Source organism: Chroicocephalus ridibundus, chromosome 7 (assembly GCF_963924245.1).
Source record: "Chroicocephalus ridibundus chromosome 7, bChrRid1.1, whole genome shotgun sequence".
Lineage (NCBI taxonomy): Eukaryota > Metazoa > Chordata > Aves > Charadriiformes > Laridae > Chroicocephalus > Chroicocephalus ridibundus.
Window position 1 is genome coordinate 16,693,046 of NC_086290.1, and position 27,971 is coordinate 16,721,016.

Genomic DNA, 27,971 nt, shown 5'->3' on the forward strand with positions numbered 1-27,971 from the left:
GCCCAATAATTGACAGGAACCAGTCCAATTAATCAAATTAGTTTATTAAGCAAGCGGCAACAAGCAAAACAGCGCTGGGCGGCCGGGGAGTCTTTGCTCCGCCAACGGCGCACACCCCTTCCCGAAAGTAGTTGATTATATACCCTTCTGGTTCCCGTATATGTGTCAATCCTGGTGTATTCCGTGTCTGAGCGACGTGTTGCTAGGGGGTCGGTCTTGTCCCGCCTCCTGATGGTCGTGAGGCTGAAGGCTCCTCATCTTTATCAGTGTCCTTGGGGAGACTCTTTTCAGCTTATCTCACAACTTAGCTCTTCCCTTTGAAGTGTTAAAACACACCAGATGCCTGTGATTTAGGCCTTTAGGTGTCAAAGTGCCCCAGACAGCACACCGGATGCCTGTGATTTAGGCCTTGAGGTATCAAAGTGCACCAGATAACACGCTGGATGCCTGCCTGCGATTTAAGTATGTGAAGAGTCGAAACAGTGTAGGTTTTCACCAGCCTTTAAGAAAGCCTGATTTGGTTAACAAACATGATTCTATTTATTACAATACCACCATAGTTGCTGATGCTTGTGAGCTCAGGCCCAGCGGCCCACTTGCTGGTGGAGATGGAGTGCTGATGGCAAGCTGGTGACATCTGCCCCTGCTCTGCAGAAGAACAGCAAGTCTTGGCTTTCCAGAAAGGGAGACTGAGACAGGCTGCAGGTCAAGTGATGAGCACTGCTGTTTGGTAGCTGAGAAAGGCAGACCAAGAAATGTCTCCTAGTTGTGGAGCTCTCCCTGTAAAACATCAATTGCTTGTTGTGTGGCATCATGAGTGATTCTCTTTCATAGATCTGTTACTTTGGAAAATATAATGGGCACCAACAGCTTTGGCTTTTTGAGCCCCTGATCTCCTTCAACCTTGCAAATAGCCTTTTAAAGCCTTAACACACCCCTGTATGCTGCTTCTTGTTTGCTTTGACTGTCAGGCAAATGCCTTAGTTAAACATTTTCCGGGATGATTTCTAATCCAGGGCCTGTCCTTTAGCATGAGGATAGGTTTTCCATCAGGCCAGCTTGTTGACTCTGGTGGCTGTATTTGCTCCATTCTGCCTGGGTACTCAGCCTCTCTCTACCTTCCCTTTTCTGTTTTTTTCAGGGCTTTTTTCCCCCCCTATTGCAGTCTTCAAACAAGAAAACAAGCAATTTCCCAAAGCTCTGAAAGATGTTTCTGATACAAGATGCGCTATAATGATGAGAGCTCTGCAGTATCACGAGTCACAAATGGTGACAGTTATAGGACTAGCTGCCTTGCTGTTTAGAGAAGAGCTTTTCGCCAGGCTTCATTCACCGCCTTGCAGAGTTTGCTGTTTAAAAAATGCTGGGTTTCCCCTTAGAGTTTAGAAATTCAGGCCTGAATTTTCAGGAGGTAGCAGTAATTGGAGGGCCCTAAATTTTCCTGGGAAGTGTTTTTTAACTTTTTGGAAAAGTTGAACAATATTTTTTTGGGACTTCCTTTAAAAAAAATCCCTGAATTGAACACCCTGAATTACTTCATCCTTTTTGCAAATTCAGAACAAAAGTTTGAGAATAGGAGACAGGTTGCAAGCAACAGATGTCACGAGCTGTAGAGCATAAGCACAATTAACTGGAGGGCTAAGATGTTTGGTGGTTGGAGTCTCATACTGACTGTGGATGGTAGGGGAACCCCACAAATCCCTTAGGTTCCTTCTCCCTTTTTCAGTAAGATGAGTGAAGAAACCAATGTTTCATGGACCACATCTGATATTCAGCCTGGGCAGCCTAACTTACTTCCTCAAATTAATAAAGTCAGGGGAAAGATGACTGACTCGACTGCTGGCTACCCAATACAGGCAAAAGAGAGGTGGATACTTTCCTCCTAAGTTTAGAGATGGGCGTCAATTTAAAATTGAAACACTGGAGGCCAGTCAAGCATCTCAAATCACGCTAGACAGCTGTGTAGGCAGTTTGGTGCTGAATACAATTGGGATGAATAATTCCTAGGAGGTACCTGTTTTTCTCTGATGATTACTAAGGCAGCTTATAATTTGACAAGTGGCCTTTTGAAGTATAAAGTTGGGTGAGCTGTAGCTGTAGATGCCTACATTAAATACCTACATAGGCAGATTGATATATATGGCCTTAAACATTACTCAACTCATAGAGGTGGTTACTGGAGATGGAGGGCAGACGTAGCTTCCAGGGTCACTCCACATGTTGTGAACAGAAACAGCTCCAGATCTGGCATCTTTCACCACCATGAAACCTTATCGCAAATGGAAAGGACAAACACATGGATTGTATGTGAAAGTGGGAACATAGTGAAATGATTTAGCCTCCCTTTACTCTGCTTATAGCCTTGAAAACGATCCCTTATGCTCTGACCTGAGGCTGCTCCAAACTTTGATAAAGCTTTAGGGACGCAATGAAGTTCACAGCATTCACACACTAGAGAAAGCTGCGGGCATTTAAAAAGTATATAAAATAAGTGAGTTTATGGATGTCTGTTGTTATTTAGTGCATTAAATAACCAGGGCACTTTTTACATTAAGTAATCAGTGCTTGTTTCTCCCAGCTAAATTAAAAATGAGAGGGAGGGGAATACTTTAATTATTCTTTGTAAGATGTGCAGCTCTGTGGCTGTGTCTTGCTCGTATGCATGTGGCTACCGTTGGCTATGTCTGGGGAGGTTAAGCCTTGTTTATAGATATATGAGTAACTGATCTTGGTAATGAATTCACTATGTTTCAGCTAATCTACCGTAACTGCCTGTGAACAGGCTGTTTTGCCCTGCAGATGCAAGGTAACTAAGTGCATTTCCACTTTGGGTGATGCCGGTTTGTCAAGCGGTAAGAACATGCACGTCAGGAGTTATCACAGCGTAGCATGACTAGGCGTAGGTGTGCAGATTCACGCAAACTTTGTTGCAAAGATGATGCTTTGAGATTAATGGCTATTAATTCACCGGGAGATGAGGGTTCTTTTGGTGGTGGATGGTAAAAATAGTGACTTTTGCAAATCCTGCAGTAAGACTGACTCGGTTGGTCTTGCAGAGATGACCCACTCGCTGCTCTCCTGTGCTTTTGCTTCTGGATTGTAAAACCAGAAGATGTGAGCGCTGAGGAGCTGGGAGCATGAAATGCCCCAAGGTTACGGTCCTGATCCTATGTGCCCACTCAAGCCTGAGGAAAAATCCTGCTGATTTAAGTCAGGTTATATCAGGCCTTTAGGTGATCTTGTTCAAAATGAATAAACTAGTTGTCTGTTAGACCTGTGTTACATTGAGAATTTTATCACTGTAATTGCAGATGCTTGTTAGCCATCTTCTTCAGGGATTGTCATCCTCTGGTCATTGAGCAGATGGCTGTTATATCACTTCTGGAAGTGGCCAGTAACTTCTGGATGGGAGACGCTTGTTTGCTGTTTGAAAGTCTCAGACCAGATTATTTTCTCTTTGAGATTCAGGTAAATATATTCCCCCTGCAGATACACATACATTCATTGTAGGTTAGGTGTTGAAATTTTCATCCATTTCTAAACCAAAATAGTTTCACGTTCCCAGTGGTTAAAATTTCTTCCTGCCACCACCTTGCCTGAAGTGCCTTTTACTCTCAAGCCTGTGATTTTTGCAATTCTGCTGTGAATTTTGCAGCTTGAGCTCAGATCCCAATGTTTTGGCAACACTCCTGTCTGTGTGTGAGGGAATCCAGGCTGCAATACCACTCAAAACCTCCTTGTTTTAAAGACAACCTTCTATCTCTCCAGAGCAACCCAGAGTTTCGGCATCCCTCTCCTGAAATCCACTGAGCTGGCAAAGACCGGAGTGTGTAATAGCTGCTACACTTCAGCAGAGCCCTGGCTGGCTGGTGCAGGAAATTGCTTTTGGTCTGAGCCGGTGCAGGGCACATTGTGGTTTTTAGCAATGTTGCTGTGTGTACAGAATAAAACAAGCCCTGGGAGGCCACCTTGAATTAGGAATAATCCATTTTGGTAAGAATAATTGAGTTACAGGTAAGATTACGTGTGCAGCAATTTGTGTTTGCCTAGCCTGGGTAATGCAGCTTTTTGTTAATCGAGGGATGTAATCTAACAAGAGGGTTGTTTGTCTGTGAGGCTGCAGTCTGTGAAAGACCCAGTTTTGGTCCTGGACTCATAGAAAACCTGTTTGGAGAGGACTCTGGGAAGTCTGTGTGTCTGCCAGTGTTTCATGGCTCCTTCCTCCTTTCCCTGAAGATCCTCTAGGGCTTGTCCTCCCCTCTTTTCTCCAAACCGCTGCAGTAATCAATAGTTGCCACCAGCCTCTTCACACCACATGTCTCCCTTCTCTCTGTGGGTCCTATCCCTGCTCCCTATCTTCTGCCCCCAGCTCCTGCTCCCACTGTCATATCCCCTCCCCTAGTTGTTGTCCTCCATTTCTGATTAGCACAGCTTTCTCTTTCCAGGCAACTCCTTGTCCTGCCACTTTCCTTTTCTCCATTTGTTCCCTTCTCCCTCTCTCTGTGTATTTTGATAGACTTATTGGAATAGACTTATATTTATTAAAAAAAAAAAAAAAAGAAAAAAGAAAGGAAGGAAGGAAAAAAAAAGAGAGAAGAAAAGGACTTACTGGTTTCCAGGGGAAGGGATAAGGAACAGACTCTGCTTGTCTCTCCAGGGCAGGATCCTCATATGTGCAAGCATGGGAAAGTTCTGTGACCCTTTGGCAAAAGAAGAGTTTTCAGAGCTTCTTGTGACCATCTTTTGTGAACTCTGTGTTTGGCTGGTGAAACACTGCCCCTGCTTTCCTCCTGAGACAGGAAGGCTGTGTGGCTGGTTGCACTGGGCTTCAAGGCACGTCACTTTGAAAAGTGATGCTCTGGGCATTTAGTGGGCACTACAGAAACAAGGGGCAGCCTCAAAAGATGTCCTGGGGTACAGCTTGCTGTCATGTGCCTAGCGTTCAGGAGAGGAGCTGTGGATCTAGCCTAGATCTTTACCAACCCCTTCCTACCATGGCACTGGTGATTGCTTTACATCCTCACCTTCTCTGAGTGTTCCCTGTGCCTTGAAGTTCACATAGCAATTTGTAGAAGATAAAGACCTGGAGTAAGGGCTGACTCCAGTACTGCTGAGACAAGAGATGTTCGTTGTCAAGGGCAATTCTGTACTGTCTGTGGGAAGGACCCAGCACACCAGAGTGGGTACTCTGAAAATAGCATTTTTCAGTGCTTGCCCGTGCTTACGAAGGTTGCCTCAAGCTTCTCTCTTGCACATAGGGAAGGCACTACGCAAGAACCTTATAGTGATGTCTGGTAAACGATTTTTGCTGTTTAATGCCATAAACAAATGGTAAGTCAAAGTTCTAACACACTGTGTTAGGTATGCTTTGCCACAGTGTTCAAATACCTTATGTGAAGACTTGACCTCTGATGTGCAGGCAGAAGATGAAGACTTACTGTATAAGGCCCTGTGTGGATTGTGACCAGAAAGAAAGAGATTTTATTGACCAGGAATGGCAGTAAACAAACACCAAAGGAGGTAAGTTTCACAGTGTGTGTTACAGGTTGACAGAGGAGAGGAAAAGATTAACAAGAGTCGTTCATTTGCTTTTTTTATTATGTATATTTTCATTAGAAAACAACCTTGAACACCCAGGAATAGTTTTCTAATAAACGTAAGCTCATGAAGAGCACTTGGAAGTCTCCATTCTGGGTTCAGGAGAATGACGGGACAGTAACACAGTCGACATGGTCATTCCTCTTAGTCAACCCCTCCCTTGTGGCTGATTGTTTCTTACATTGCAGCCTTCCCTTCCCCGTGCTTCCTGCCCTGAAAAAACCAACCCCCCCTCCCAACCCCACAGACATCTCTGTAGAAGTCTCAAAGAGAGTATTTCTGCATGGACACACCGTTGAATCATCACATCCCTCAACGAAAATCATGATTTCTTCCAGGCCTGAATCAGGACACTACCAACAGACCTTGGAGATCCATGCAGAGACACTGCTTCCTCCCCGGGGCAGACCCTATAGCAGTGAAGGATCAGACCATAGTCCTTGGGAGTGATTTCAAAGGGAACTTGCATGAGGAGATGCAGAATTAGCCTACTGGGGACTCTGCCCACTGGGGATGAAGATCCGGGGAAATGTTCTTGCCATCCCCACTAGCTACCTCCCTTTTTACTCTCAGCCTCTCTGGGGCAAAAGTCCTGAAGGGGTTGATGCATAGCTATGGGCTGGTTGTGCTTCTGGAATGAGGAAGATTTCCTCCCCAAGCCTGGCCTGCATTGCCTACAGAGGGTTTGTTTGTAATGGAGAGATGATGTGTATGAGCTAAAAACATGAGGGACAAGGCCATTTTACTTTACTACTGTCTAAATCTGACAAAGGTTCTTGCTCCCCTGCCATGAGGGCAGACCTCACCCAGTTTTACCACCATTAAAATACGAGTGCTTTGTTCTCACCATGTTTTTGGCTCAGGTACATCATCCACTCTAGTTACCCTGAGGCTAAGAAACAAAAGATTCCCCATGCCATTATCCCACAGCTTGATAGCAGTGAAGGAGATGCTTGAAAGCATTTGCTCTTCTGGATCAAGAAGCTAAACTCCATGAAAAAGGGTTCTGCTGGCCACACCAGTCTAGAGGGATAGGAGGAAGGTTTGTGTGCCTATTAGCAAGGAGTAGAAGGGCTGTCCACACTCCCATCTCAGAGAGATGCTCTACCATTTAGTAGCAATGAATCACCCCTTTCCAAAGGAAAGCAAAGATTATGGAGTAGTAAGTGAAAGGGGAGGGGGAATATAATCTCGTAAGAACATAGGTACTGAGATCAGCTGCTCAGAGAACATCAGTTTTTGTCTCTCTGTCTGGGAAACAGATCAGGTGGATTAGGTAGAGGTCTGTTCATCCTTCTAGGAAAAAGGACTAAACTGAACCTCTAACGTGCAGTGAAAAAAATCCCAGAGAAGTGTGGCAGGCTGGATTTTAGAGGAAAGCTGTAAGGAAGAGAAGAGTAGTTCTGTCACCAACCTGAACTGTGAAAGGATGAGATAGGTCACTTGCAGGGCCACGCTGGTCATGTGCGATTCTTGTGATTATTGATATAAAAACTTGTATAAGCTGATAGATGCTCCCACTGCCCAACAATGACTTGCTAACAACCACTTAACAACAGGTTGTCATCCTGTTGCACCATAGAGGGGCACAGGTGGAGGCAAAACATCTCTGCCTGATCCTAGCTATCCCATCCAGAGGGAAGCTGTGGTCCCCTGTAGAAGACTATGCTCTAGGAAGGCTTCTTGATTATGAGCAGACTCAATCACTCAGACTTTCTTTGAGCAAGCAGGGAACTGAATGGGATGTCCTAATTCTGTTTGGTAAAGCACATCTTGGTGCATAACATAACGGGTAAAGAAGCATCTTCTCTTCGTATCTATTCTCTACTGTGATTTGATTCTTTAATCAAATAGGTATTAGAATCCTCTCGTCTCTTCTCGTCTCTTCTCTTCTCTTCTCTTCTCGTCTCTTCTCTTCTCTTTGAAAGAAAGAGGGTTAATAATAGGAAGTAAATAAGCTAGGAAAAATACTGTCAGTTTGTCTTGGGAAAGAATTTATCTCTGAGTCCTTGTCCCTGTTCAGAAATCCATCTCTTCTCAAACGGTTGTGATGGCAGGTGTTTGTGCTTTTGCATCATTGTGCTTGTTTGAATATGGCTCAGATAAGTTTGACGGGTCTTCAGTCGGTTTCCTGCTGCTGGGGCTGAGCGTCTTTTTTCCACATACTTTTACATTAATTAAATGCTATACAATAATGAGCATGAACCAGAGACAGGACAGAGGTCACATAAAAGCATTTCCCTCTTCTGTCTTCTCTTTGCCTGAAGCCAAATCATATGTCATACTTTCCACACAGCAGCTCCCTAGCTCCTGTCAAGACTTATTCAATACAGTTAAGTATTCTTTCGGGTTTATTTGTTAGGGGTTTTTTTCTTTATGTTTTCAGGATAGCATTTATAAATATATATGTGTACATCCATTTTATCTCGCAGTTTCAGCTCTGGAAGAGAAAACATCATTCTTTCATCAAAAGAGAAATTCACCCACTGACCTGGAGGTAATTTGAATAATGAACTAAGGTAGTTTTTGATGTTTGTGTAAACAGCACAGAAGTGTCAGATTCTGTTCTCCTTGTATCCAATGTGATAGGTGTGAGATCAAAGACTGCCTTCAGTAACTGCAGCATGTCAGACTTGCATTATTGAGGAAATACTCCTACAGCTATCAGCTCATTGCTGTCATATGGAAACCAATTGATGTTTTCACTATATCTTCTTCAACATGGAAGAAAAGGTGAAGGTCAATGCAATAAGCTTCTACACTTGTTTCTCCTCTCAGGATTCAAACATGTCATTGTCTATCAATGAAATTAATTTGTCTGGATACATGTAGGATGTAGAAGACTCTAAAACTTGTCTGTGAGGAATCCCGTGTCTGTCTGCTCAGGAGATCTTCGGGACTGGAGTCCAGGCATGGCAGAGACAATGAGGCATCTGTTGGCTCAGGAATGAGAAGGAGCAGTCACAGGTGAGGTGAATAGTGGAGGAGAGGTTAGGATACTCAGCCAGTAGTCACTAAGGCAATTGCACTGCTGACTATTTCCCTCCAAGTACTTGACAGACATATGATAGTAAGAGGAAGGAATAGGTCTTCTGGCCATGCGTTCTCACAAGGAGATGTGCAGGAGTCCTGGTGGATGAACCACAGGTTGGAAGTGCTAATGGTGCAGCCTTCTCCTGCACTGAAGAGTAGCAGTACTTTGCTTAGTCAAAATAATCTTTTTTCTCTTGAGGAAAGCAAAGAGCAGATGCTTGAATGACTGGCCACCACACATGGGCAGGGGATGGTCTTCAGAACTGAAAAGTCTTCAGAATTGTCATCCCTTGACAGGCATTGGCTCTGACATTGTACTGCTGCCAGATACAAGGCTTTGAGAAGGGTCAGGGACCCGGCAGGCACGAGTAGTATTTTCCTGAATCTCCTCGAGTGAAAATGTAGTGGACAGGCAATGCCTCTCTCGACTCAAATCTGTGCTGCTGACTTATTCTTTCCTTGGGTCACCCATCATGGTAAGGTAAGACATGGATCTCTTCAGCACCTTGCTTGGGAAACCACAACAGGGAACACACCTGATTTACTTGAAAAGCAGTCCATCGCTTCTGACATTTGAAATTGGAAACCAAGTGTTAGCTGGGTATATGGGTTTTGCTAGAATTACGGGATTTTTTGTGGCAACCAATTAACAGCAGGCACCGAGACTGGCAAAGTGAATATATATCAGAGGACTGAGTGATGGTTACGGAGTCTGAGTACTGATACAGACTCTTGATGGTCCCTGTGTTCTCTGATGACCCTTGGGTTAGTGCATGTGCTTGAGCCATTGCAGGCACAGAGGAAGAGGCTCTGACCTTGGCAGTGGGTATTTACCAAGAGACTGGATGGCAAGAACGGAAGAGCTGTGGAAGCTGGAGGCCAGCACTGATGTTTCAGTAGGCAAAATAGCGTTGGCAACTGACACAGAGCAAAACACCTCTGAAGAGCATTACCAGAAAGACATGTCAAAACTGACAGAAAATCAGGGTACCAGCGGAAATCACAAGAATGAGCAGGACCACACACACACAATTTCTGGCGATGGCTGAGCACAGTCCTCCACACTGACCACCCCCAAACGGTGTTGGAGGACCACAAAGCCCAAGAACTGAGGGGTCGCCACAGTGATAGGACACGGAATTTTGTCCACTCTGAAAAAGAGCTGCCAAACTGTGCAAGCTTTGTTTGTCGGTGGAAGCTGATCTGACTGCTTTGTAACAAAATGCAAAGAACGTCTCTTCAGGAACCTAGCAGAGAAGACTAGAGGAAAGATGTGGGGAAGAGGAGATGCCTTGTGTAGCACAGCTCTGCCCCATCACTTCTGTCTGCTAGAATCCCTCAATACACAACGTATTTTGCATGTCTCGGGAGCATACTATCTCCATTTGCACCTTTTAAAGTCCTGCATAGTAGCACAAAGGGGATGGCACAAGGAGGTTGTGGGAGATGAGAGAACTGTGCTATGAAAGGAAGAGACCCACATCAGTATTTCTGCCATCAATACTTTGGGCAGGAAAGAAAAAGAGAATCCAAAACCCCCAACCCCACATTAAATTTGCACTTGTTCTCTCAAGCTGGCAGCCTAGAAGTTCATAAACTCAGAAGTACCTTGTTCTGAAGTAAACTGTTATGAAAACAGTTTCCAATGGCTTCCCCGAGTTTGCTTTGCTGGTGGCAGCCCTTCGGCTCCATGCTGGCACGTGAATGAAGCTCTTTGAACAAGTTTTGACCTTCCTTTAGCCCCTCTGCCCATCAAGCCAGCTAATGACATGCTTCGTATTGCACAGAACACATACAATTGACAAGTTCATAGTGTTGTTTAAATATTAAACAGTCTAGACAGGTTTTTGAGTCTTACGCCGCTATGAAAAGGCTCAGACCATACCCATCTCTGAAATTGGGCTGCGGGATCATTTGCACAGTAAGACAGACAATAAGACTTGTATACATTGCCATGCAACAGAAGAGACCCCGAACCGCCAGCCCTAAGTGGAAAGTTTATTTCTAAGCACAATATATGGAAAAACCAAACCAACAAACCCCACAGATATAGAAAACGTTGTAGCAAATCCCTGGTCAAGTAGGACTTCATGTCTGTCACTACCCTGCACCTCACAGCCGCTTAAAATGTCATGCAATGGAGGAGAGGGCACTCGGACGACACCCTCCGCTTCAGATCAAGGAGGATCTCCAAGCAGGAGAGGGCCGATGGGACTCCCGCTGAGTGATTCGGACTGTAACCAGCAAAAGGGCAGCACTGCTCACCCCCACCACGCGCTTCGTGACTACTGGTGGTAGACTTAGCACTTCAACAGGCTTTACCAACGTGGATTCTCACAACACCCCTGTGAGGTAGGTACGTATTGTTATTCCCCCTTTGCGTGGAGGGGGGACTGAGCCAAACAGCCCAAGGCTACAGAGTCGGTGGCAGAGCTGGAGTGAGAGTATGTGCAGAGTCCTGTGTGCTCAGAGTACTAGATCACACCACTCTTTCACGGCAAGTTGTGCTTCTGACCTCATAAACTTTTAGCCGTTAGCCAAATTAAAGAAATTTGACTTGTCCATATTTAATGAGTGGAGGGCAGGGTGGGAAACAACATCATGTCTGACAGCTGTCCCTTCATCTGTGTATGCTTCCCCCTTCCCAAAACCACCATAATTACTCATCTCTTGGAATGAGGACAGCTTCCAGGACAGGCATGGGGGTGAGAGGCTGCTGTGTTTGCTCGCTTTGGACAGGTTTCTCTCTACTGTGGATCAGAAGATGTTCTTCCAGAGACCGTTCGTTGCAACACCTTCATTCTGGGGGCAGCTGTTTTTAGAGATGACCAGAATTACCCCTTCCCTCTCCCTCTGCCCACCAACATCCCTCCCCTCCCCTCTGCCAAAAGCACTCTTTGGTAGATAGTAAGATTGGTCAGATAAAGGTACAGTGGCCTCAGAAACCATGCTGTTTCACATGGGTCCTCAGTAAGTCAGGTTTCTTGGCCAGTGTTTCACCTCCCACATTCTCTGCCAGAGAAGTACCTGTTCTGTTGCATTCTGATATTCAAAGGGACACTGTCAAGTAATTGAGGTGAAAAATACGACCTGCCTTAAGATGCTAACCTCTGTCTTCAACGTTGCAGAATGGCTGGTGCGTTCAAACCTGGAGGCTGAAGTTTGACACCACCTCCAGTTCAGAAACACCTGACCCATGTCGGCCTAGCTGCCAAAGGAGCTGGTGGCTCGCGTTTGCCCTGGCTCTAATAGAAGCTGCAAGAGGTGCTGGTATGATGATGGAGGGCAGTTGGACACAGCCACTGTGCAACGTTGCTCGCTGCTGCTCCTAAATGGATGCAGTTTGGCTGAAGTCCTTGTCTTAATTTTAGGGAGAGCTGGGTTCAGGCTTGATCATTATAGGCTCATTTTTTGGGGGATTGCTGAGCTGTTGCTCCTCAATTAGCTAATCTCCGTATTTTTAGGGTTCCTGCTCTTGCACTCCCTTTGTGGCAGTTGCACTGGCAAAACAGCTCAACCCCGTAGAGCTGGGACATACCCTCCGTAGAGCGAGGACAGTCAGCAGGAAATCAGACACATGGATTTCCTCCTGTCGCAGAAGAAAGGTGGGGAGGAGAAGGACGGGGATGGTGAAAGGAATGGGGGGAGTGGAGAGAACGATACGTGCCCAAATGGAAAAGGACAAAATCAGTAGGGAAAGAAATTTTATTTTCAAGCTTGTAAGAGAATATTACAAACAATGGAGAGTAAAAAAAGCCCAAACCCTAAAAACTATTTAAAAAGTACTTGACAGTGTCCCTTTAATATCCACAAATGATTCAGCCATTGTGCATTGAAAGAGAATGTTCCTGAAGAGCAACCGGTACCTTCAAGGATATATCCCAGAGAAGGAGACTTATTAGAAGTATTACATATTCGATCAGCAGCTGTGCTCCCTCTTCAGACTAACTCTCTCTTGAATGATTGAATGGAATAGACTCTGTAATAAACTAATAGACTGGATGTGAAAGGCTCAGCCTACAAGACTGAGCGAGACTGTTGCAAATCAAGCAGCAGGGATACAGACACCAAAAAAAAAAAAAAAAAGATGTACATCTCTAATGGATGAATGTCTGAATCAGCAAGGAAGCAGAAGCCCACTGAGATGGGTCAGCTTCTTGCGATCGGACTAAAATGGAAGGAAATCAACCTGGAATTGTCTGCATGGAAAATGATGTGTATGAGTGGCAAGATTTGGATGCTGGATTCGGGGTCATGAAGGCATGAATCACACCAGTACTTGTGCTTGAAACACCTGCGGAGCATTTGTACAAAATTTGCCAAAAATGCCTATACGTCAAATAAAGGTCATGGAGCGCCCTCCCCCCTCCCAGTTCCACCCTCACAAACCCCTTGTCAAGAACATTATGAAAAAAACAGGAATTTTGGTGAAATTTGGGTATGGCTGGGTTTTGTTAGATTTTCTTGGTGGGATGATTCAATCTCTCTTTCTGTAAATCAATACCGAAAAATCCCCAGCCATTTCACTTCAGGTTTCCTATGGTAAATCGAACAAGGCTCCAGAGTGACTCATGAAACAAAACAACGCATAGCCCTGGTTAATCACAGTCTGGAAAATAAAAAGACTCCAAATATTTCGTTCCCTTCCTTGTTTTTATAAATCTCACACTGTGTGTGTGTGTTTGTGTGCACGTGCGTGTGTGTAGGGGGGGCTGTGTACAGAGCATTACCTATTCCAGGTAATAGGATTTGTAAGACATGCTAAACCGTCTGTTTCTCTGCTTCCCCAGAACTCTGCCTACTCAGTTTGTAGTCTGTATTGCACTTGTTTTGTTGTTTTTTGTTTTTTTTTTTTTTGTGATTTGTGTTGTTGTTGGTTTTTTTTTTTTACTTTTTTTTTTTTTTTAAACTAGCTGGAAAACATTAACCTCTTTAGCATGAGTGTGCAGCTCTCCCTCCACCTGCTTTTTTCCTCAGCTGGCCAGGTGCCGCCTCTTATATCTTGTGCAGTTACCGAAAAAAGAAAAGGAGAGGAGGGGGGGGAAAAAAAAAAAAAAAGAAAAAAAGAAAAGGAAAGAGAAAGAAAAAGGCACACCATGCTCCTCTGCTTTATGAGTTCTTTGTCTCCTCCGCTTCGTGTTAAGGCCTCCTGAATTCCTCGGCTCAGACCGTCGTGACTCTCATGACGAGCTCTCTGTTACTACTAGACTGACTCCTCTGTTCGTGAGGCCTCAGGTGGCTGAGTATATGCAGGATGGTATAAGCACAGTGGTGGTCAGAGAGGGTGCCTGTGGCATGGCCGGCAGCCCGTGCCCCGCTGTCGGCTGGAGCGGAGTTAGTGGCTGTACCACCAGTGGAGGACGAGTGGGTGGTTTGGGAGGAGGGGCGCTGATTTGTCCTGGTCCCTGTTTTTTGTTCCTCCATGTCCTTTGTTTTGTCATAGTTCAGCACTTTCCACTGCTGATTGACCGCCTGCCACCGTTTAAAAATCCGGTAAACCGAGGGCCCTTCGTGTATTATTAGACCTGGAGGAAAGGGGGAAAGAAATAAACATAAAACAGAAACAAAACTTTATAAAGAACCATAAACCTACCCCAGCATCCTGCCCCCAGTAGCTGGTTAGCTCAGCTCTCCCTCAGCCGGTGTTTATTCAACAATAAATCATGTATTTTAATTACCAACTGGCAAAGCACCGGTGCTCCTGCTCTGCTGGATCCCTTTTCCCCTGAATTAAAAGGATTACAGCTTTATCTCAGCAATCAATAAAGGGATCGTAAATGCAGCAGAGTGAGTTATGCACTTACAGCAAAAACAGTATCTGTTTACCAATAAACGCCCGGGGTTTATCTGTCACTGGACCAGTTTTGCATGCTGCATAGGCATGATTCACCGAGCTATCGGCGTGTGTTTGGAGGGGGTGTCACTGGCTCTGACGTGCCGGTGACGTCTGCTGCACCAGCGTCGTGTGCGTGCACAGCCCCAGTCTCTCCCCACACACACAGCAGCAGAGCAGACAGGCACATGGGGCCAGAAGCGGAAATCGAGCAAATAAATAAAAGGGTCTCTCTATACCTAGAAACGGTTTGTCATCCTAGGCAAGGTTTTGCTCGTGTTTGCAGGTGCCTCATCGTACGTCATCGCTCCCGTCCAAGGGGGAAAAACGACACCCTTGAAAGAAAGGGCAGAGGATCTTACGCGGTGTGTGCACCCAGTGTGCACAGCAGGCGTGTGTCCCGCTACCCATCTGCATATACCAGAGCTGATGCCCGGGGGATGGCACTGGGCTCTAGGACACCCCACTTCTAATGGTCTCTGCATTTGAAAAAGAGTGAGCAGCACAGACCCTTCCACCCAGCAGTTAGCTCACCTCCCAGTGGTGTCTGTCATCCTCCCCACCCCTGCCAGAGGATTGAAGGATTAAATAACGTTAGAAGTTGTTTAGGCGATGACAGTACTTGAGTATTAAGCTCTGTTATTATTGAAGCTGCCAGGCTTTGGCAAGACCCTTTGAAAGCGCTAGGTCCAGCAGTGACGGCCACACTGTGGTGGTGTTCTCCACTGAGGCTGGAGGAAGTTGCAGCTTCTTACATAGACTGGCTTAACTGACACACTGGAATATAATTAACAAGCTTTGCTAGAGAGTGGGATTTATGCAGAATGAGGGGGGGTCTGAGTCTCCTTGCTTTGCGGCAATGTTAGGAAAGTGCTGTTGTGCCCCACGTAACTGAAGCCAGACGAGCAGGTAGGGCTGGGTCAGTTAGCACATGGATAGCTTCTTTGTTCTTAGTAACCGTGGCTTCACCGTTCTTGGTCAGGGTGAAGATTATCGGAAACATTTCTAGGAAAAGCAGCTCTCTTGCCTGCCTGTTGCAAGCATATAAATGCAAGAGCAAAGAGCAAAAGACCCACAAGCAATAAGAAGCAAAATCATGCCTAAACGAGGAGGTTGCCTTGCCCGGCAGAGTGTGGGGAGATGACGGTTGCCGCAGAATAAAGTGGTTTACCGCTACCCCTAATGAATCAAATGCTAGGTCTTTACCCTCCACCCAGCTTTGCCAGACTGTTAATTGTTTCCGATGGCAGATAACTACTGGAGTAAACCTGTACTATATCAAAACCAAAAATATCTGAAGGTCATTCTACCCTTAGGGCTGATCTTCCCCTTGCTCACTGATGGGATGCAGCCACCTGGTTTCTTAGGGTCTGCACGTGCTTTTACAGAGTTTAAACCCTAACTTCGGTACAGACTGAGTTTCTAGCCTCTCCGGTTTTAAGCATAACTAGAAGCCCCACTGACTCGACCACAGATTAGCCTCAGGGAGACTCTCGCATTCATTGTAATGGGGTGCTGAGCCCGCTTACTGGCTGTAGAAGTAACCACACTGGATAGTTTAAGTATGCAGATCTGGCTATTTTGGACCAGGGAATGGGACTGGGCACTGCAGTACGAGAGAAATCTTCCCTCTGGTTCCCACAGACCACTGAGACTACACAGCTGTAATCCTGTAGTGATGCCGGCTTTTCATAACCAAACACGATGATGTCATAATAGAAAAATGTGGTTTTTCCTCCCTATTTTGAAACACAGTTGAGAATTCTGACATCTTCTGATCAAAGCATCAACCATAAAAAGCAGGACTTAGGGATGGTTTGCAGATCCAGCCAAGGAGACAGAGCTTTGAAGCAGGCCTGAAGTGGATCAGCCCATGACAAGGGACGTTAAACATATATTTAAATGAGCTGTCTGATCTGTAATGAATGAAATTCCACTCTGATCAATGGCAGAGCCAATGTTTCTCTGAGACCACTTTAAGCCTCGGATAAAAGAGCCGAAATCGAATGTTTTCTGCTTGGCTGTAGAACATTCTCCATAGAATCAAATCCATTCTCCAAAGTATTAAATACTGAGCCAGGATTGTAAATCTATTCTTAATTACCTTATCACAAATATTTAATGTGCAGCCTGATTCAAGAGGGCTGTTTATAAAATTCTTGTTTGTTTGCCTCCTAATTATAAATGTTTATGATCTTATGCAATTAACTGTGTGATGCTGATGGATGGGTTGCTGAGTCAACTGAGCACCTGTTTTCTTAGATAATTTTGGTTTCCAAATATTTATAAAAGTACAAAATAACTTGTTTTCCTCTGTATTTACTGGGCTCTAAATTACTTATCGATTTCCCAGTGTCAAGCTCAGGAAGCTGTAAAATTAAAAAGGAACCAAGTGGAGGGGTGGGCAGGGAGGCGGAAGTAACTGTGATTCATTTGCAAGAGTGAATGCCAAGAGTAAGCCAGAGTCCATCAGTTTATATCAAGCTGCAGGACGCTTAATGCTCCCATCAAAACAAATTTTGTCTGCCTGAGATTAATTAGGATTGGAATTCCTACATTCCGCTCTGTGCGTCCTCTTCCAGAAACATTCCTCCCTCGAGGATCATTCTTGTTTACACAGGTGAAACTTTCCAATTAAAGGCCAGACTTAAGTGGGAAATCCTTCAGGAAGAACTGTATTCAACTAGAAGTGTCCGGCTAGAAGTTATTATTCCATAAGCCAAACCCTGTGGGGAAGATAGCGGATTAGTGTGAATTTCTCTTTTCGTGCACCTCAATATTCACAAAATCTGTTCTCAATGGATCCTCTGTGAAAACCATCCTCTTTGGAAGGAAAATCTTTGTGAGTTTCATGCAAAACTTGTTGGTCCAGATTGTTGCCTGGTCCCTGAAATACCTTGTTTGTGATGCTGATGAAAGGAAACTCCTATGGGATGTGGGGACTGAAGGTGTACTGTTTTCATTCCCATTTTCTCAGGGAGAGACCTGCCTGGACCAGCATCAGAAGAAATTCCTTGAGCTGAAAATTGTTGAATGCTGGAAAAAGTATTCAGGGGAACTATAATATACACTTAATACTCTTGTCTTGTTCTTATTTCACTCTTGTGTCTGTTTGTGGCCATTGATGGAAACGGCAGCTGGCTAGATGGAACCTTGGTCATTCTTATATTCTTAGACATTTCTACTTGCACTGGCTTGTGCCATGAAAAGATTTCCCAGATGGCTCCGGAGCTGGAGATAGATAGCCCAATATTATGTGATGGGGTCATTAACCCGACAGCAAAGTCTAAAAAAAAAATTTCTAATGCCTCTGTTTGCAGTGCCGCATTGATATGGCTGCGCTGTTCCCAGGACAAGACATAGTACCTCGGAACTAACGTGGTAGGGCTAACGCAGTGCAGTGGTCCGAATTAATACGTGTTGAATTTGGATCAGTATGTACAGGAAACCATATTGATCTTTTTCAGTGTGTTCACTCTCTCTGTATTATTAGCCTTTTTTGCTCTTTCTCTTGTGGCTTTATTACTATCGAGTCCATGCGAAGGCTCAGGTCACGGTCAGCCCTGCGGAGCTTTGTAGAGTCCAGGCAGGAGGGACTAGTGATTATCCTGGGTGCAGGGATTAGTTCCCAGAGCTGAGAAGCTCCTTTGTGCTTCACAGCACAGGCAAACACAACCAAATACCTTGGGAATAGGTTATACCAAAACTGTACACATTGCTTATGCTGGTATCTTATGCTTCCTTTCATTTATTGTACATGTGAGAGCACCCAGCACCTAACCACTGCTCTTATGCAAAGCTATGACAGTAAGTGACCCAGCCCCAAAGAGCACACAGCCTGGTTCCAGACTGGATTTAAAGCAATGGGTCGGCAACGTCAATACAGCTTGGCTAGGCAAGGGTTGTGCCAGTGCAGTTGCATACCCAGTCAGTGCGTGCCCACAGCATCTGGGAGAGCAAGCTGACAACTGCTGACTCTGGGGAAAGACTTACCTCTTCCATTTACCCCCCCACCCTCACTCTCATTTTCATCCTGGAGCAAGAATAACTGGACTCTTTCTTTGCCAGATGATCGAGATGCAGTCTGCAGCAGAGCTAGTGCTGGTGAAAGCAGTTCAATTTCCATGTTCTACTGATTGCCACAGCTAACCCTGAGCTTCCAAACTCTTAAAATGCAAGACTTAGAAAGGGGGGCATGAGCCATGGTGAGTATCATGGCCCAGAGGTAAGGCTCATGTCACTGCAGGATTTCTCTGAGCCTTGCAATACCTGCCCACACCACATCATGATCCACGTGGCCAGTCTCTGTGCGAGGAAATGTTCTTGGTGCTGAGGGTGGACACATACGGGCTGTGTGCACAGGTGGCCCTTTGTCTCTTGAGATCAGTTGGGATTAGTTGAGATTGCCATCAGTGGGCCTGTGACAAGACCAGTCAACGGAGAGGTCCTCAGCCCAATGGCTAGAAGGGCTGTTGGAAGAACATGGGCAAAACCCAGATGTAACAAGGACAACTGCATTTGTGCTTCTGAATGGACAAGGGAGGATCAACTGGTGCACCACTACCCTGTGAGATTAATCCAAGCCATTATGAGCCTCCAGTTTAAGGTAACTTTGGAGCAGCAGTTCCCAGAAATGACAAGCAGTCACCTTCTGCACACTGTCAGCCTCTGCCACCAAGTGATCTTTTCACCAGGATTTTCAGCCTCTAATTAACCTTCCTCTTATTCCAACACTTGCCATGCATTTTCTTGAAAGAGACAGGTAAATTCTTGGGGCAGGAACCGTTTCTCATGTTTTCCAGTAAAGAAACCACCAAAACAAGGCTTCTGCTGACAGTGAGTGGTACATCATCCCTGGGCTGACATTCACATTATCTACAGGAGGAAAAATCACAGTCCATTCCAGCCAGTTACGCTGTCCTGCTTCTCATAAAGTCCCTGTCCTGCCACCTGAGCTGTCACCTCTTGTTTCCACCTTCAGCAGCACTTTCCCCCTTCGGTTTCCTTTCCAAATGCGGTTTCACCTCAGCCAGACAGCTGCCATGCTTTAGCCTGTTTCTGTTGCTTTCATTGCTGTGTGTCAGGGGACAATTATGGCAGCTGTGATCAAAGCTTAATGTTTGCATCCACAGCAGCGGTGGCTCAGGCCAAGGCAAACCAGGCCTCCTGGGAGGTAACGCTTTCATTGACGGGTGTTTGCTCTATTGACATCACTGAGTACACAAACACTTCCCTCGACTTCTGTGAATTCTTTCCACTTTTGTGGCAATCTCAAATTCCCCCACTTTGTTCCCAAAACTCCAGCAGCTCCGCCCTCACTTATCTCTTTGCCTTAATCTCAACCTACGTGCTCCATCCTTATCCTCCCTTTGTCTTAACCCAAGAGCAGAAAAGTGGCAGTACTGGTTCAGACGAGGGCTCTGTCTATCACAGCATCCTGCCTCCAGCAGGGGCCAACAGTACCAGGAAGGGTGTAAAAACAAAGCCAGGAGAGTGATGTTTCCCAGATGGGCTCTGCACACTGCAGGGACCATACCTAGACACAGATCGTCTCTTTAGGCTTATTTACCTTCCCCAAACATAGGTTTTTAGTATAGCACAGTAAAGTGTACTGACGTTTGCTCTGCGCTCTGCATTTGCTCAAGTTAGGCTGTCCCACCACTTGCCAGATTCTCACAGTCCCCATGAGATCGCTCCATTCCAAAAAGCGCTTTAGAAATAACCATGAATCTCTGCCTCACCCCGGCTTTGCAAGTACCTCACAGTACATGGGAGATGAGTCACCGAGCTCCCTCTGGACCCTCCCAATCCACAACAGTTTTCTAGTGCAATCCCCTGTACTTTATCCCTCGTCCATGATGCAAGATAGTGCTTGGTGATAAACTGGGAAAAGAGAGCCAGAGGGACCTTTTCCTGCAAATACAGGCTGAGAAAGGGGCAGCTAGTGCCTGGCATCGCTCAGCATTGTGACAGGGTCAGTTCCAGCTGAATATAAGTTCTTTAGACAACTTAGCATCTTTAAATCCTCTGTGGCAGGCAATGGAGAAGAGGGTGAACCAGGGAACGGGAAGAGGTAGATTTGTAGTTGAAAGTAGTGTTGTGGCACCAGTGGGACTCTGCACTTGGGATGATTTGTCAGGGGAGGTGTGAACATCGGAGTTGATCAGGTGGGGAATCGGGTAATGCCCTCTGTCTCCTCCCTCCTGTTCATAATCTCCAGAACCTCTTTGTTTCATCCCTCTCTTTCTGCAAGTGAACTCCCCGGGAGGGTGCAGTCCCCAGAGCAGAGAGGTGCAGAATCAGCACTGTACGCCCCACCTCCCATTCGATAGCCTGATGAAATAAACTGATATGTCCCAGACCTGCTGTCCTTGGCAGTGTGACTGCCTGGTTTAGCTTGTGGCTGGGATCCTGATTTCTCCTTCCCAAGGGTAGGGCTTTGCACTTCTCTTTATTCAATTCCATCTTGTTGATTTCTCCAATGTGCCAATATAATTTATGATTTCTGATCTGATCCTCCAGAGTGCTTCCAGATTTTCCAAGCTTGGTGTCATCTGAGAGTTTTATAACACTTCCTATTTTCCTATCTAAGCCATTAACAAAAATATTGAAGAAAGCAGAGTCCAAAACATGTTGAAACATGTTTCCAGTTTCCAGTACGCCACTGACAACTACTGAGAAAGCACTTTTTCAGTTGGCTGTACACCTGCATTACAGTTATTTAATCTAGATTACATTTCTCTGGTTTGTTTAGGAGAATCTTAAGGCAAAGCATCAAAAACATTACCAGTGTCATGGCATATCAAACTGACTGCTTCTTCCTCAGCCACTAGGACATTTACTCTTCCAAATTATATATGGTTATACTCTTGTGCTCATCAATTGGCTAGTTAAAAAATTATTCTAATGTCTTTCTATGAATCAGTTAAGCTGATTTGCCCTTCAATTCTTTGATCCTCAGTTCCTACCTTCTTTAATGATAGACATTACATTAAAAGCTAGGTAATCTGCTTGCATTTCCCCAGCTGCCTGACACCTCCTGCATCCTCATTCTAAAACGCTCACGGGTCAGAGACTGTTCCCGCAGCTTCCTCTGAAGTTCATTAGGACATGCTGACAAGGACAGAGATAACTCGTTTGAATATTTTTGAGTCTGTTCTTTTCCGATTCTGCCCTGGGCTCCTTTCTCCTCATTAAAATTATTTTAGTTAAGTTTTGAAGACTGAAACAAAGGCAACGTTTAACTGTTTTGCCCTTTTTGCATCAAATACTATTTGAGCTCTTAGACGTGCCTTGTTCTTCTTCTTCCTTATAGACCTATTTCTTATTGCCTTTTGTATCTCTGGATGGTCATCCTGGGGCTCAGCTCTGACGGCTCCCCATGCCTGTGTGATTCCTAGAGACTTGTCATTAGTTGCAGACTTTTCTTTCTGCCTTTTGTGTGATTGCAGCTTCTGATTTTGGGTCCTCAAAGAGCTCCTGATGCAGCCTCAATGCTCTCTTCCCACGCTTCTGAGCTTTCCCCTGCACAGACACAGTTTGCTGTTGTGCCTTTGGTATCATCCCTTTTGGCAGCCGCGAGCTGTTTGCGGCTCTTTTATCCTTCAGATTCCCTTCCCAAGAGACACTCCCTGCTCTGGTCCCCTGGGGCTGCCGCCGCTGCTTTTCTGGAGTCCATTATCCTCACATCATACTTTTCTTCAGCTCAGGAATACTTTCATCGCACAGTCACTTTTCATACAAACTATTGCTATATTCAGATTTTCAGGGATTCTTTGCTTTCAGATGAAATAAACTAGGAAGTATAGACTCCTTCGTAACTGCTTTCCAAAATATAAATTTTGTCCCCAAAATGTTTCAACAGCTTAGTGGACAGTCTGTCTTGCATACAGGAGAAGTCCAGGTAATAGATGACCCAGGACCTCTGGTGCTGTCTTTTAAACATTTCTGGTAGTTGCAAGACACCAGTGAGCAGGATGCCTCTAGTCCTCAAGACATCTAGCAAAGGTCTGCTCTGAATAATGCTGGAACTGTACAAGGAGGGTGTGCAAGCTTAGAAATATCCAGCACTGAATGACATATAGCATAAACTGAAAATGTATTCATAATGATTAGAGCTCAAGTGAATGGTTAGCATATGGAAAAAATAATTAGCTGATTATAATCAGGCATTTTCTTATCAATCATTCTCCATGCATGTTTTTTAATATCTAAAGAACTGATTAAATGTGTATGAATCTGGGCTGTTGGCTTGGCAAAATGGGGGCAGGAGCATGGCTGAACCCTGTTGAGTGCTGTTGACCACTGGATGATATGTGCTGCCATGGAGCCCAGGGAAACACAAAACACTCCTTCTTCTGCCCATCAGCCTTTAAGTGCATTTGCTGTAGTGGGGCTCCACTGGCAGGCAGCTCTCACAGCGATGCGTATGCCATGCTTGGCTCTCCTCAGGTCACAGGGGCCATGACTCCGGCAAAACTGAAACAGAGCCCCTCAAAGGATGAGACCTCCATGGCCTGGGAAGAGACCCCCCCAGTGTACACAGAAAAGCTGCTCCCAGCTGTCTTGGGAAGGTATTTTGTGGAGGTATGGACTCTTCCATTTCGGGTCATTAACAGCACAAACAGGCTGGCCCCCAAGCCTTCAACTGCTGACCGGCAGGCAAACCTTGTGCTTATTACAGCTTGCCTCCTCTCCTGCAAGCTGGGGTTCAAGGACAGCTCTGCCTCAAAGCTTCCGCAGCCCCAGGTGGGCCAGGACCCCCCACGAAGGCAGAGTCCTTCTCCTTCCCTGCCTCCTCCGCTCCATCTGGCAGAGTAATGGGAGCAGCAGGTCCCATCTGGGCGGGTGGTTACGCTATGCCCCAAGCTCTCTGCAGCCATTAACACCCACCCCCAGACTCAGCACGAGCCCTGCTAGGTGGGAGATGGATCCAGCGCACCATCATCTCAGAGAGTCCCCACAGTTGCTGTTCCACCAGGCGAGCGATCATGGCAGACCTTGTGCTTGCCACGCTGGGGCTGAGTGTGGGGGGGGCAGGGAAAGGAGGCAGCTCTTTTATTACAGATGGGAGTGCTTGGTGTGACAGCTGGGAGCATTTCTCCTCCAGGCAGCGCTGTGATTTTGCAGGCAAGAGACAATTTCCAGGTTGTGACACTGCAACACGTCATGATGTCATGTAACACAGTGATTTCTCTCCGCACAGGATGATACGGGTTCCCCTTGGAAGCAGAAGCAGTCCATCCCACATACATGGAATTTGCAGCTGGGGAAGGAGGAACGCTTTATCCAGTGGGATGAATTGAGAGGACAGGTAGGACTGCCTCTCGCAGGGCTTGTGGAGCTGGTGGGAGATGGGGGCAGTCTGTTGTAGGAGCATTGTGGAAGCTTTTATGGCTGCCAGGTAGATGCCAACTTCTCTGCGAGGTGCTACCTTCATCCCAGGGCATCCCAGGGCAGCCGTCCTCACTCATGTCCTCTGCCCACTCTCACGTTCCTCTACCTAACATGGGCTGGGCCCTGTAGGGCTGAGCTGGTAAGGCCCTCCAAATGAGGAAAGACTGGCAAAATTAAGGAGCTGATAGGAGATGTCCAAGGGACAGGAAATTCCTTTTGATTCAGCGCTCCCACATGGTTTGTTTGTAACGGGAAGATAGCATCAGTTGTCTGCAGGATGCCATCTGTGACTGTAGGAGCCATGCACAGCAACATCACCGCTTTAGAAATGCCACAGTATTTTCAGCTGTAAGCATAGGAGCCACCAAGCACCACAACTTTCTCCTGCCCTGCCCAGACCAGTACTTTTACACCCTGCCTCAAAACTGGGACAAAAAACCCAACCAAACAAAAAAACCAACAAAACAAGAAATAACGGCAAAAATAGGTAAAATAAAACCCAGAGAAATCCTCGCTCAGGCAACAGATAAACCATAAACAAAAGCACTCCTGTAAACTCAGCTGGCTGTGGATGGCTACGGCAAAATGGATGTTGTCTCCTTAAGGCTTCTTGTACTCCTGTGGTATTTAATTCACAGCACACGATAAAGCAGAGGATTAAAGGGCAGTCTCTAGCTATGCAGGCAGCAATAAATGAGACTCTTTTTTGGAAAAGGCGAATAAATAAATAAAGACGGGAGCTCCACCGGTGGAACCGCCTTGCTTCTGAATCATGCACCTCCAGCAGCATTCCCTGCTTGTGAGTCTACCCATAACTGTGCCAGTATGGGAGGGACAGGGCTTGGAGGCATTACCCATATACCCCCTGCTCTCTTAAAAGTTTCCCCTCCTTGCTTTGTAGCTAGGATTATATAGACCTTCTTGGTGCCTTTTCCCCCCAAATTTAAAATGGAGATGAGGGCAGCATGCCACATCTTGAAAAGGCTTTTTGCACAAGAGGTGAAAGACACCCGTTATGTGCATGACGGCTACTCTTAGGTCTTTAAAAGAAGGGAGTAAATAATCATTTCAAACTAGATTGAACAAAGCACTGGCCAAGTGCACACCCTGGTGTCTGGGTGATTTTATGGGTCTTTTCTACCTTCAGGTTTCCAAACGTTCCCTGGCACAAGTCCACGGAGGTGGATACTCATGGTGGGGAGAGAAAAAGCACACGGCTTCCATCCATTTCACCACGCTTGCACCACAGCAGTCAATTCTCCAGGTCGGGGTTCCTGAGCCTTTCTATCCTATAGCTAATGGTACTTTGACCAAAGTGCTGCCTGTGCAGTCATGCTGGATCCTCAGCCATTCCTGGGACATTTCTTTAAAGGCAAAGCTGGACAACAGCGCTGTTTTGTGTAGGGTTTGGAAATTTGGCTTCACGCTTGCTTGGAGTGAGACTTGAAAAAGTGACGCTGTCCCCCAGCATGGAAGAATACATACATATTTTCAGGCAGGTGAGAATGTTTCATTTGGACTTGAATTTTTTTAAAATGTTGTATTCCAGTTCTGACACTGAATTTAAAATACTCAGCATGAGCAGTCATCTCTAAATGCTAAATCAAAATGCTTTGTTCAATAATGATCAAAACATGACATTTGCTTATTGAAGGTATAACTACTGCCTCCTTCTCTGCTTTTATTAGCAAATGAAATTCTGTAAGAAAAAAATGGGAATAGTTTCACAGTTTTTCATTTTGTAAGGGATGCAGGTCCTGTCTGAGCCCAATCCCTCCAGACTGCTCCAGCCACCCGAGTGCTCTTCCACTAAGAAGAACAGGGACCAGTTAGGACAGACATAGAGGCGGGTACAGATCACCCTTAACAGCGCATCCCCCAGGGTAACGTAGGGCACATAGGCTAAATTGATTGATCTGGGAGTGCCTCTAAAATTGCAGGTTGGCGTGTGCATTGCCATTTATTCTATTCCCTTGTTGGGGCGAGATGTGGGCACCTTTTCCCTCTGCCAGGTAGGAAGGCATCTCAAGGACATGAGGCAGAAGATGCTCATGGTGCTCTTTGGCCAGCCTTTTGTCAGGATAAATGTGTCCCTGGGACACAACTTTGTGCAACCTATTGGCTGCTTTGTCCTCCACAACCATGACAAAATCTTTCATTGCAGACTCCAAGATTTCCTTGAGATTTCCAGGAGCCTTCCACCTTGGGTGATGCGGCCTCTCCTTTCTGCTCCCCTACAGTGTCCCCACAGGTCTCACCCCATCTTCTCCCCTGCAAAGGTCTTCACCTCTCACACAGAGGTGGTGAGGAAGGTGGTAGGAGCCAAGAGGACATGGGTCTATCATTTCTGATCCATAACTAGCTAGGATCTCTGGGAGGGCAAAACTTTTGCTTTCTTGCTCTAGGTATACAAGTTTCTTCTGCTAGAGCTGAAGGCCTTTAGGGGCTGTGATACCCAGCTGAATGAATGCTGAGGCAGGCTGAAAGGGGCAGTTTCAAACACACCTGCAGGATACATCAATGCTGAGCTGACAAGAATGAATGCAGAGAAAGGAACTGAGAATGGCTAAGCCTGCAGCAAGGGTCTGGAGAATCACCTTGTAGGACACAGAGAGGTCCATGATGTGTCTGTGGCTGAGCAGAGTGAATTGTCCCACCTGGCACAGTAAACGCCCGGGCCCTCAGCTCTTCAGGCTTCTCTGCATTCAGCAGGTAGTGATGACTGCCCACTCCACACTGGCCCTGCCTGAATGTTATTGCTGCAGGTTTGTTTGCTGGCTGGACCTCTTCCGAGAAGGTGAAGTGCTGGCTGGACTACTGCGCACAGGACTCCTGGCCTTATTTAATTGATTAACTTCTGCCAAACACTGCATGGTCATATGGGTATTGTGGACTCAGCTCTGCTGTGGGCAGAGAGACTCAGGCTGTGACTGCCATCAGTGGGTCTTGGTTCAAGAAGAAAAATGCTGCTTCAGAGAGTAACTTCCAGGCAGAATAAGTTTAGCAACTTAGCCCGTGGGACTGTTTGCAGTATTCTTGCTTGCAGACTATAGGCCAGTTGTATTTGGGTCTGAAAGATGGCTCTGTTTGTAGGTAGCCATCCCTTCAGGAGAAGAACCGATCAGTCACTACTTTTAAGAAGCGATCCCAGAGCCGGATTAATGTGGCTTCGTGTTAATCTCTTCTTACCTCTGCAGAAGCTACAGAGGCTCCCTACAGAGCTGGGGGCACACCAAGAGCAGCCTCATGCACTATGCACGGGGGATGACCCCCCGCAGGCCTCATTTTTGACTATGGAGTTGACTTCTCTTGCTACAGCCACAAGGGCGTGCCATGGACCACAGCCTCCCCCCTCCAGAAGTAATGTGTCTGCGGGGATGGAGGCTGTAGTAGGAGGAGGGATGGGACAGAAGGTAGTTGGAAAAACACAGCCTGGCACAGAGCTGAGGACTCTTCCCATCCTTTACTAGATAGCACAATTTATGCAGCTGGTGCGGGAGATCCTACCAGCTGCCTACGAGGGAATCTCCTGCCGTAGTGTAGAAGCTGTGACAGACAGGTGAGTGCTTCTGCCTCTGCCCACGGATGGGAACTTAACCCAGGGACACCAGGCACTTGATTCCAGCACGGGGTTTAGTGACAGTGAAGCATCACTCTGATTATACCGTATTACACTCAAAAGCGCAAGATGCGGTTCGCAAGGCAAAAGGATTTCTTTTTCCCCGCAGAAAATGTTAATTATGTTGCCCTCATTAAATGCTAAACACACTGATCCACTGGAGCAGGGAGCACCATATGGTTATTCATGACAAAATACATCTCTGGAGCCTGTTGCAACAGTGGGAACCTGCATGGAGATGGATGTGGTGAAGGATTGTGCATTTGAAAGGACACGTATGAAAGGCCAGGTGCTGCCCTGACTGTGCTGGGAGCCAAGATCCTTCCCTGCAAAAAGGGAGGGAGTTCAGAGCCAGGTCCAAACCCCGTGGCTCTTTGCTCAGCGGCGACATGCTCGTTCTGCGGAGAGCTGTCGGAGCTGCACCGGAGTTCCGTAGGCGCATCGAACCTCTGCAGAAATGCCCGCTGGTGAAAGCAGCACACATGCACGCAC

General features: G+C 46.1%; 1 protein-coding gene across 2 annotated transcripts in view; it reads right to left on the minus strand.

The window, feature by feature from the left end:
- Nucleotides 1-5,855: 5,855 nt before the first annotated feature.
- MARCHF4 (membrane associated ring-CH-type finger 4) overlaps nt 5,856-27,971 on the minus strand; it is a 113,764-nt gene continuing 91,648 nt past the window's right edge. For both annotated transcript variants that reach the window (XM_063340398.1, XM_063340397.1), the window contains exon 4: nt 5,856-14,156. In XM_063340398.1, the coding sequence (XP_063196468.1) occupies nt 13,795-14,156 (362 nt within the window). In that variant the 3' untranslated portion in view covers nt 5,856-13,794. The remainder of the gene's footprint in view (nt 14,157-27,971) is intronic.